Raw genomic sequence first — 11,966 nt, 5'->3', positions numbered from 1 at the left:
CGGGCGCTGGAATCAGCTAGGGCACTGCTAGGCTTCCCACTGAGGGGTGTCTGTGTCCCCGTCCTGAATCCAGAGACACTCAGTCTATACCTGCAAACTCAAACGTTTGGCAGTGATATAGAAAAAGGGCCCTGAATGAAACAGGCTTGTTTCAGGAAGAAATGTGCAATCAAACGTAGAATCACTGTCAACAACTAGCGTTTGCACAGTATTTATACATATTGAAATTAAATAAATCTAAAAGATAAATGAATCGATTAATAATATTTTTGTCTCCCATGCTTTTCAGAGTGCTGACGGGAGAAACACGAACCAGCCGTTATTTTTTCAGGACTGTTGATGAAAATGTAAAAAAAAAAAAAAAAGAGAAAGTACCTGAGATGATGCCAGTGGTGAGGTACATCTGGTTGACCGATTGGGTGAAGCCGGTTGCTATGGTTCCCAGGCTGATGAGGCACCCCCCCAGCATGACGACGGGTCTGAACCCGAAGCGGTTACTCAGCATGGAGGAGAGGGGCGCTGTGGACACGGAACACGGACATAAGGTCCCAGGGGTGGGGTGGGGTGGGGGGGGGGGCTAGGGTAGTGGTGGGACAGCATCCCAGCTAACACAAAATGTTCTCACAATGTTACCGCAATGTTTTGCCAGTGTTATAACACTGCCGTTAATACCATAGAAACCACCCCCCCCCCCCCCCCCCCCAAACGAAGAAGAAATGCTGCCGGAACAGGTATGGAATTTCAGACTTTCAGGCTTGCGCTTGATAAGGAAGTGTTTATGTCGTTGGCACCTTTCCCAACAGAAGCAGGTCCTTTCAGTAAAACGTCTAGATTATTTAATACTGCTTCTGAGGCCCTGGGCCTCTAAATGCACCACTTAGCTGATTCTGGATTTTAGAGAACTTCGAAGGCCTAGGCCAGATCAGCCTTGTGGGAGTTTGTTTGCGTGTGTGCGCGTGTGTGTGTTTGTGCGTGTGCGCGTGCGTGTGTGTGTTTGTGCGTGTGCGTGTTTGTGTGTGTGTGACGTACCGGTGAAGGTCATGACGAACGCGCTGATGGAGACGACCCAGGAGATGCGGTTGTTGGTCTCGCCGAACTCGCTCATGAGGTCCTGCAGGAAGACGCCGAAGCTCTTGATGACGCCGTAGGTGAAGATCTCCACGAAGAAGAAGGACACGGCGACGACCCAGCCCCAGTCGCCGTCCGGCGCCGCTGCGTACACCTTGGGCCCCAGGCACCGCCCCGCGCTCAGCGCCCGCCTCATCGCCCGCCTCATCGCACCTGGGAAACGGGACGGAAGCGAGCTCGTTACGCGGAAACTTCCAGGTACGGGACCGCCCCCGTCCCACAGGCGCACCCGGGCGTCTCCGCCCGTCCTCTCTGCCTCTCGGGCAAACAGTCCGCATGCCGAGCGCCTCGGAAACATTCCTCAGGATGTATTTCTGGTCCTCCAGCCCGCGACAGTGTTTCATTTAATATAAAGAAAAGAGCGCCTCGGCCATATTGACTGAACTTCAGCAAAACGGGCCCTCAGATTCAGGTGCTAATGTGGGAGAGCTCGCACTCAAAACACCCGGCTGTCTTAGCTTTGCTCTTCAGTAATTTCACCAATAAATGTGTGAAACGTTAAGCTTACTCACCCTCCTTGTATTATAATTAAACCACTCTTCCTTATTATACTTCTATATTTTAGACATATTACAAAAAAAACCACAGCAGGATTTTATTAGCCTACTTCCTCTACTTGTGAAAATAAGCAAAACAAAATTGGTGAGATATCAGGGCTTTATCAAATATACTTAAATCCCTCCTTCTGTTTTCATTCATTATCTGTATTAAGACTCCGGAAGTTTTGCTATTTTCTTATGATGGTACTTTCAATTCAACCCATGAACATCTAAGTAGCTACAGGTGTCTCTCCTTCCTCGTGATAAATCCCGCCTTCTCCGGGGGACTTTCATCCCGGCCCTCGCCTAAACCAGTTATGATCAAGCCACCTGGCTTTTGTGCAAGGACCAACGTGAGCTCAGAAGGGATCATTATAACGTGTTGTGTGCCGCGCACTAGGGACCAGTGTACAGTATGGGCGCGTGTTAATTTCCGATGCGGTAACTACGACTGTGCTTTTTGTTTCGCGCACCTGAATGAATTCCCGTTTCTGATGTTCCACGTCCAGTCTTCGTTACCGCCAGAGATAGTCTAACGGCTAAAAAATAGCAGACACTCCGAAAACGGTATACGGAAAAGTGCCTAAAAAGGTACACACTTGTCTCTGAGGTGTATATAGGTCCATAAAGTTGTACCGCTAGCCAGGAATACACAAATCACTTCTACCTTTTTTGCTTGAAAAAGGCAGTTAAATCAAATGGAACTGTCCTACTTTCAGGGCAGGTTTTGGACTTGCACAAAAATGTACCTCCGCTGTCGGCTACCTTTAGCCTATTTCTAATAGTGGAATGTGGCTCTTCTCGGGGAAATTGTTTAACTGATGACATCATATGGAGACTAAAGTAACGAGCGACCAGCGTACATTTTTGTGTAAAGGAAAAGATTCATCATTTCGCAGTGTCCGACATCACTGTCGTGCTAATGCCAACGAGAGCGCATTCGCACAGTAATCAGCCCCTACGATTTTACGATCAGAAGACTAGCCTAGTTCAAACCTCTGCTTTAGGAAGGACCTGTGATATAATCCCTCTGGCTACTCTCTTAATGAAACACTAATGACAGTGCCCGACGTGGCACGGCATTCTCTTGCGCTCGGTCAAACGCTTGTACGGGATCGGGTTTTGGTGAACCGTTCCAAAAGCCGTTGATAACGGGCAGAATGACCAAGACTAATTTGGTCAAATTTTGAGAATTATGCGGAAGTATTTCTTTCAAAGAACCAGTCATTTATACAGTTCCTAAATTCGTCGGTTCAGTTCGGAATTTTGAACCCTCAGCCGAAATTAATTCCTGGCTATGCCCACTGGAATTAATCATTTTGGAGTTAGTAAACATTGATGACATTTGTGGGTGGAGCCAAACTAGTGGCAGAAGAATGGTCTCTTGACAGTTTGTCTAATGTAGCTGTGGTAGCAAAAGAAAGAACTGAGCGTGAAACTTTCATAATTTGCTTGCTAACTCATAGTAAGACATATTATGGGACGAGAACGACGAAATGATACCATCAGTCCAGTCTGTTCTTTTGATTACTTTTTGTAGCCACAAACGTCTGCGCTTAGCTTCAAATGAGAAAAGCACTGGACATCTTGACAGTTTCGGGGACGTAGCCAACTGTCCTTATCTTTCTGTCACCACATGCCTGGGCAACCGTCATGACGTAAACGTGACGTACGCTCCAAAATGAGCATATTTACAAGAATAATACGAGAAACGGAAGGTTTTACATGTTCACCCACAGAAAGCGAAGTGCTTGAAAGCCTTCGAGTTTCGCACGGAGTTGTGGGACACTGCCGCCACACCAACACCGCGTGCTGCTGCAACTAGGCTGTTTCAAATCAAAACTGCAGGCTACAGTCGTTCCGCCGCACCGGTCTTTTCTACGCAGGACAAGGCGCAGTGTTTTGATAAGCCTAGTTAATTTGAATAAAGTGTTCTATTATTTTATGAACATGGGCTATACAACCCCTGTGTGGTTATCGTGGTTTTGTTTGTACATTGTTTTTGTCTGTGCTTCTGTTACGGTTTTTGGTTACATATTATGAAAAGCCTATTTGTATCCATGTCCTTGGATTGTAGACTAGATTTAATTGTTGAAAGGACAGTGTGCCCCACTAACTCAGTCCAAGATAGTGACCGGGGTGGGCTACATAAACGAAAGGAATAGGAAACAATAAAACAGCATCTGATGAACTAGCGTTTTATTATTTACGTCGAATTTCGTATAATTATGAATTTCGTAAGATAATCTAGGACTATGTATACTTAAATGTGGCCAACAATATTGAGACATTACCTTGCTTGTGCCATCTAGAGAGCTTACAAACCTGTGATAGTAGCCTATAGGATCCTATCTGCCAACTCGCCTAGTTATAATAATATCGTACACAGTGAAATGTCCAGTGTTAATTCAACTATAAGTGTTAATTGAACTCGTAACAGATAACATTTGGTCCCACATTCCAGAATGGGACCAAATGAAGTATGTTCAGAGTTGAAGTAACATTGGACATTTTACTGTGAAGTTATCGCAATTTCTCTCTCTGCCACATGGGCCGCCGAGAGTTCGCTATTTAGCTAAACATGCGAGAAAATTAACTTACCAACTCTAGAAGGCTGATTGAAGCTGGCTGAAGTGGATAAATGTAACAAAAGTCCTTTATTTAGATGCTGAATTGGCCTACATTCAGAAGCGAATACATCCAATAAACGCTATAAAAATTAACCCTTTCTTTTCCTATCCTACTCTCGCGTGAAAATATAGCAAAAGCTTAGTCTCTATATGTTGGCAACATATAGGCTATCTGTCAGTGGTATTATTTTTATAACGTGTTCCACCGCCGTTCTCTCTCGTGCGCGTGTAAAATGTTTCTTCTCCCTGGTTTCAGAGAATTTATACCGGCTCAAGCCGGTATTCAGTCACAGGAGCGCGCACGCTCCCGTGTCTGTTCGGGAGCGCGCTGTGTATCTTAATTTCCCACGTTGAACTCTATTAATCACTATACATTAAATGATATATGCATTGCAGTAAATTAGTATATGCCGGCATGTAAATTAATATCGGAATTATATCTGATCAGCGACTGTGTAAAATAGAGACTTGAAGAAATTACGAAATAGATTCACCAACTGATACAGGCACTCTAAATATATTTGTGTACCCCGTGTCCTGGTGATACCCCCGCGTAATATTTAGCAATTTAAAAAATGAATGAAATGCTAATTACATTATGAAAATAATTAAGTAAATCTATTGGAATTTCAAATTAACATTTGCTTATACACAATGCTTATAAAGTGAATACGATGTCAGGTAAACCCGTAGCCTAAATTCTGTTTAATAAATAAATAACGTTAATGTTCTTCTTCTTGTAACCACTGTAGTTTATAACGTAGCCTAGTAGTTTGTGTAGTGACGCCTGAAGCTTGTGCACGCGCACGTCAGGTCTAGGGGGAGCACGACCCCACGAGGCGTGCGGCCGTGTTAAACAGGTTTGTTCCAGTTTGATACATGATGAACATAGCCAGTTTTAAAAAATGTTCTGGTGAATTCTCCAAAACAACGAACCAGTTAACTAAATGCGACGAGATTTTATTAGTTTATTTGTTGGGCTGAATATATTTGATTCGATTTTGCAGCGTTGCGTTACATTTTGAGCTATGATCGTGAAGCCATGCGTTCTTGTTTACATGGAAGCACCCGTTTCATCTTTTTGTGTTGAAGAAGTCGATGTCGTGTTTGTTAGGCTAAGTACCGTGGAAGTATTTTGTATAGATAGTAACAGCCTAACGTAATATGATAATACACAGACATCGGATCACTTCTTTTCCTAAATATTGTGCTCGTAAACAGAACAGTTTTAGAGAGAAACATAAAACCTCAAGGAACCTAGCGGATGTATTGCAGGAATAAACAAAGAACTGTAATGCTTTTTTTGAATGCTCAAATTAATGTTTTAATTCTTTTTATGTTTCGGGAATGATGGAACCCTTGTTTTATACAGGCTATCTTGAATATCCGTAGAAGGTTATGTTTCAGAAGTGGTAGTCTGCTTAGTCATATTTCTCCTATGTGGCTTAGTGGCAGGAAAAACAACACTACAGCAAAACAACACAGAAACAAAACAACTTTTTTATCTGTTCCTGATACGGGATCATCACTATATCGAACCTATCGTAAAATATTCCAATTCTTATTGAATCAATACAGGACGCAATTTGTTCCTTATTTTCCTGCAGAAAGTTCGATACACAAATTCATTCACAATAGTGAGAATAACAATCTCGAATAAAATCAAACCTGTGTCACATGAAATAGCCCAGAGATGCAGAATCAGTGGTATCAAGCAAATGACTGCAAAAAACCTGTCTTAACGAGCATTTTTTCTTGTAACATATAAACTTTAAAAGACCTGAAACCTTTTTTTCCCCTCTCAAGTAGAAGCTGTTAGCTTGTTTTAAGTTACTATTTGCTTTGCAAGTGAAATTTTCTTACCCCATTGACAAATCTTGAAATGAGTCAAATTGTCTCACCTCACTGGCAATATTTTGTCTTACTTAGCAAATGAAGTAATAGGTAATAGAAATAACATTTTGAGTCTAAGTGTAAGAATAAAATACTTCTTAAGGCTGACTTATTTTTTGGTTTCTGCAGTGTAAGGACTGTGTGTGTGTGTGTGTGTGTGTTTGTGTGGGTGTGTGTGTGTGTTTGTCAGGGCGTGTGTGTCTGTGTGTGTGTTTGTCAGGGCGTGTGTGTGTGTGGGTGTGTTAGAGGTGTGAATGTTGTTGTCTGTCCTTACAGAGCATCCTTTAAAACATGTCGATTCTTTATGTTTATGCATTAAAGCTGGCAACCCTAAGCACCAGTGTCTCAGTGCATCTTCCTGTGTGGGCACAGGGTTTCAGACTACCCTGCTGGAGGTCTGTGGTGCCTCTGTGTTTTACCACTCCTGATTCACCTGGAGTCACTGATTGGCTAAAGAATCCACTTTTCCAAGGCCTAAATTGAAAAAAATATATAAAAATAAACCAGCACATTCCGCAGCCCTGGAGGGCTGGAGTTTGACGTTGCTGGTGTGCACTCTTTTTGCAGCCACAGAGGTGAGGTGAGGTGAGATTGGCCATCATTAGTTTGGTGCAGAGGAGGAAGACGTAGTGAGAAACCAGAGCTGTGCGTTAGCTTGGCAGAAGCTTAGGTTGTTCGGTCTGCAGCCGTCAAAGTGCCAGACCAGAAAGGGAAGTCGAGAAGAAACCAGAGAACCTGTAAGTCTTCTGCCAGGGTTTGGCAGCACTGTGGAACCCGGTGTAAGGAAAAAAACACAGCTCCAATCTTGATGAAAAAGGCTTTATTCCGATACCGACAGTGACAAAGTACATGACAGGTAATACAAGAATACCAGCAAGCACTCTGGATTCAGCAGAGTTCATCTGAATCCTGGTTTGTGAGAACCGTGACCTTAAATACTATTTCAACTCTATATGGTTGGCCTGAGTAGCCGTTAGATCACGTATCCATGTATGCTACTGGCTATTGTTGGTTTCAGGAGTTTCTCTGTCTCTTCCTCCCAGGCACCTATTCACATGTCAATTACTGTCTCCATTTGGCCGCACAAATCCCTTGTAATTGTGATATGATTATCTTACACCGGGCATGTTTACCAGGCCACCCGGGCATGTTTACCAGGTGTCAGGTGGCACAGGGTGGGCACACCTATAACTCAACATAAGTGTCTTGTGTTGGTGAGTGAAACTTGTGTTCCAGATTGTGCGATACATTACATTACAGGCATTTAGCAGACGCTCTTATCCTGAGCGACTTACACAAGTTTAACATGGCATTTACACTGCACCCATTTATACAGCTGGATATATACTGAAGCAATGCAGGTTAAGTACCTTGCTCCAGGGTACTTAACCTGCTCCTACTCGAGAATTGAAACGTGTGACATTTAGGTTACAAGACCAGTTCCTTACCTATTATACTACACTGCCATCCTGATACTCTTGGCCAGTGGCAACCAACTCCTCTCCAAGTTCCTGGAGAACTACAGTACCATCCTGAATGTTTTCACTCCAACCCCAACAAAGCACACCTCATTCAACAGCTAGAGATCTTGTTGAGCCGCTAATTGGTAGAGTCAGATGTGCAAAATTATGGTTGAAATGAAAGCCTACAGGACAGTAGATATCCTGGAAGAGGGTTGGTTACCACTGCTCTTGGCTGAAAGCTGTGCTTGTCAGAGATAGAGAGACTCTTATGATCCAAGGACAGCTCAACCCCCAGCTCCCCTATTGGAGGTGTTAATATGCATTCGTGGCAAGAATTGAGTTCCACGCACGAGCTCTTCCAAGGTCCCGCGCAGCCGGGTCGCTAGACTGTGTTGGATTGGACGCCTAAGAGTGTGCAAAAGGTTACAGGCGGAGTCAGGAAGGGGGCCTTGACAATCCCAAAACTGAACTGAATAAAGGAGAGCAGAAAAGACTGCTAATGGTGGATCTGTGGATGTTACACGCGTAAATGAACAGGCAGGGCAGTGTTGGGTCTGACCAGATTCTGGAATCTGATCAACTTAAATCTTTTTGTCAGAAATGTGTTGGTGAGCAGGCAGTTATGATGTCATTTCTGAAGCTGAAATCCAGGCCATCTTGTGTTTTGAGCAGAAGTCATCTCCCGTAAGGGATAAATCTGGTATCTGAGACACAACCTGTAATCTCTCATGTAATTTCTCATAGGAAGCATATAAAATGCGTTTTTAACGGCTGTGACTGAGGTACCAGTTGGGCAGCTTGAGGTAGTTCACAGGTTAACTGTCCGTTGTTGACGAGTCAGCTGTCTATATTCATAGGAGCTTGAAAATTTTTTTTTTTTTGGTTAGGAACAACCTTCAGCCACCACTGCCCAGGCTTGTAATGTTGAGTGTCATCCTGTTTCTGACTTTGAAGTTTATGTTCAGAACATTGGACAGCTCACACAAAACAAAGCCTGCTTTCGATTCCACCCACAGCTGCAGCAGGAGGCACTACACTTGTGGCCATATGTTGAATTTCAAGATCTGAAGATCGGTCTATCTAAAGATCGGTTTATCTGAAGATCGGTTTCCTCCTTCTTCTTTTTTCCCCAGGCCTGTACACGGAAGGAAGCTGTCCTTCAGTCTATCCCAAGATTCTGCACTCAGTAGAATTCAGAGGCAAATCAAAGGATAACTGGTCCATCGGGATGGTTACTGTGGGGTGAGTACTGTGGGGTGAGTACCGTGGGGTGAGTACCGTGGGGTGAGTACTGTGGGGTGAGTACTGTGGGGTGAGTACTGTGGGGTGAGTACTGTGGGGTGAGTACTGTGGGGTGAGTACCGTGGGGTGAGTACATCTAATTAAAAAAGCATTGGTTGCATCATTCATTAAAAGAATGTTAAAATTGCACATGCACACACACATTTCAGATTTATTAAGCATGTAAGTAGTTAGTAGGCGGCCCATCACAAACCCAGATTGTAGGCAGAACACATACAGGGTTGCACATAGCTGGCTGTAGTGTTGTCCGGTGAGGGGGGGGGGGGTTCAGTTAGTCAGATTACCCCCCCCCCCCCCGGTCGGGGTGTGAATAATGTCCGTGCCCGGAAGGTGAGGTGCAGCGTTGTCATGGCGTTGGCGGTCAGCGATCGGGCCGCACGCCGCTGCGTCCGGGGCGTGCCCGGAGGCGCACCGCCGCCAGGTCTTCACGGGACACGGATACGGGGGGCTATTTGGGGGAGTGCCCCGCCCATGTCCCCGTGCAGCTGTCTGAAATTTCACCCCCCCGTCCCTTCCAGGGGCTCCAGGTCCTGCCCCTGCGAGGCCGGCACAGACGCTGGGGAGTCTGAGGGGTGACCTGAGTTAATAGCGAATATCCGCCTGGGTGACCAGCCGTGGGGCGCTGAGAGCTGCTGCTGTAGGTCGCAGTACCGACACCCATTTCCCCCAATACTCGTTTCTGGGGGGAAATTGTTACAGTTATATTTTTGTAATTTTGTAATACAGTGGCACCTCCTACGAAAATGAAATGCACTGCAACACTAAGTAAATCTAGACTTTTCGGAAAATACAATTATATATATATATATATATATATATATATATATATATATATACATACATACACACACACATATATTTCACAGCAATTGCAACATGAAATTATTTGGATATTTGGTCATATATTTTGAAGTGTTGAATTGTCTCTATGTTTTATTTCAATTCATTTCAATTTATTTATTTCCCATTCGGGAACATACCTAACCCACATTACCTGTAAATGATCTTTCCAGTAGAAAATTCTGACATGGGTGAAGACATTAAGATGGGCCTAGGGCTCAGCAACATCTGGAAATATGAAATCCAGTGTTTAACTTTTTTCTTTTTTGGATTTCCAGGTCAAATAAGTTCATATGACATTGACGTAGTTTTACTAACTGTTTTACAGTCAATACTGTTGCTAGGCGGATGTCGAAATGCTCATCGAATTTGACATTCCACTGACCACAAACAAAAAGCATGATATTATGGAGCTAAAATGACTGGCATGAAATTTCAGAAACCTCCAACAAAGCTCCTTAAAAACATTTTTAAACAAAACTGGTTGCTTAGTTACCACCCGCTAGCACATTTAGGTTGGGGTGAGGGGTATGCATCCCAACCAGTGTGTAGGATCCCTTAAATTGTCCCCACCAATAATTTCCATAACGGGCAAGCATTTAACGTCTATTATTTTTTCTGCACCTCAAAATGGTAACTGTTCCCAGAGTTTTGTTTGGCTGGTGTAACTCTGGCAATAAAAAAAAATCGCTGACCATAAATTAAGGTGAAGTGAGCAGCTTGGCTGTGGAATTGTATACGTGTACACCCTGATACGCTGATAAAAACACATGCAATAAAATCCAGAGTGTTCCTTGGATAAGCGCACCTTCGTGTAGACTGAATCTGGAAAAATCTTCACGTGCAAGGTATAATAAAGGGTCATACAGCATTTAGAGTGAGTTAACTTTTTATTTCCTAATTTAAAAAAAAAAATTTAAAAAAAATAAAAAAACATTCTCTCAATTTGGAGTACCCAATCATAGCTGTAGGCCTATCCTGTCACACTACCAGGTGACTTAACCGAAGTTATTTTACCCAACAATTTGGAACTTGATAAATATGCAAGGAATCCTTAATACGTTTTTTTTTTTTCTTTTTTTTTAACGGCAGATTAACTTGTTTAACGGGCTCTTGAGTTTCTGAGAAAACGATAAGTCAAACGAAAACGATCCCGGTTTTGGGCTGATGTTCATCTGATAAGCCAACGGCCTGCGTCTTCACAGCAGCAGTTCAGTTGTGACCTGGAGTTCCAGGGAAATGCAGCCACCCATTAAACACACTGTCGTGCTGTCTCTGCCAGAGAGCCCCACAGACGGGCTCTGCGTATCGTGACAGAGTTCAAAACAATACGCTACGTTATTTATAATGCACTTTGACCGTTGTGTTTGGACCCAGTGTGGTACAATTAGCAGGTGTAATTTTGAAAGGGGTCTCTCTTTAAAAGCAGAAGTTGATTCATACAGTTTCTTTTCCGCTTTTATTTATGCCCTTTAATTCATTTGGAATTTAATTAATCCAGGATTATGGAGTTCATGTGTTCACTTAACAGCTGCATAAATTATATCATCGGGCTGCTAATTAACTGATGCTGTTAATTAAGACGAGTCCATTGCATTGAATAGGAATTCCTGTAAATGAGCGGTTCGCTCCCATTCTCTGGTGCCACCCCTAAAATGCAATCTGTTTGTGCTTTTTGTCCACGGCAAAGTCTCGCAGGCGCGAGCAGGCAGAACGTAAACACAGCGTGCAGGGAGCGCGGGGTCCTCTTCCGGGTTGCCCGTCCCGCTGTGTGACGCAGCCGGGGCGCCGGGAAGGGGCGTTTAGCGTGTGCGTGCAGTTCATACCGCAGGGGATTGGTTCACTTTGCTTTACCCATTAAATGACATGTCACTGTAATGACATGTTTGTTTTTCGTTTAGTTTTTGTTTTGTTTTTTTCAGTTGGAACACTCCGCCTTGTCAACACATTATGCAATAGTGCAGCTGGATGTTTACCCAGTTCCAATACTTGTTTCTCAAGGTTACAACAGCCGTTTCCTGGCAGGAAATACAACCTGCCTTCGGGTTAAATGTTCTGCTCAAATCAAATCAATTTTATTTGTACAGCGCTTTTTATAGAAAATTGTCACCAAGATGCTTTACAGAGTAACAGAAAAAGAGCAAACACCAGGCCTTAAGCCCCAGATAGCA

General features: G+C 43.6%; 1 protein-coding gene across 2 annotated transcripts in view; it reads right to left on the bottom strand.

Moving 5' to 3' along the window:
* slc16a6b (solute carrier family 16 member 6b) overlaps window positions 1-4,563 on the bottom strand; it is an 11,467-nt gene extending 6,904 nt beyond the window's left edge. The window contains exons 1-3 of one of the 2 annotated variants that reach the window (XM_035399310.1): window positions 4,267-4,563; window positions 1,030-1,267; window positions 376-519 (exon numbers count right to left, since the gene is read on the bottom strand). In XM_035399310.1, coding sequence (XP_035255201.1) covers window positions 376-519; window positions 1,030-1,264 — 379 coding nt within the window. In that variant the 5' untranslated portion in view covers window positions 1,265-1,267; window positions 4,267-4,563. Of the gene's footprint in view, window positions 1-375; window positions 520-1,029; window positions 1,282-4,266 lie in introns of both variants that reach the window. The other variant, XM_035399309.1, reaches the window with a different exon arrangement.
* Window positions 4,564-11,966: the final 7,403 nt, after the last annotated feature.

Source organism: Anguilla anguilla, chromosome 17, assembly GCF_013347855.1.
Source record: "Anguilla anguilla isolate fAngAng1 chromosome 17, fAngAng1.pri, whole genome shotgun sequence".
Lineage (NCBI taxonomy): Eukaryota > Metazoa > Chordata > Actinopteri > Anguilliformes > Anguillidae > Anguilla > Anguilla anguilla.
The sequence above is the reverse complement of the archived record's forward strand: the minus strand, read 5'-3'. Positions and strand labels throughout refer to the sequence as shown.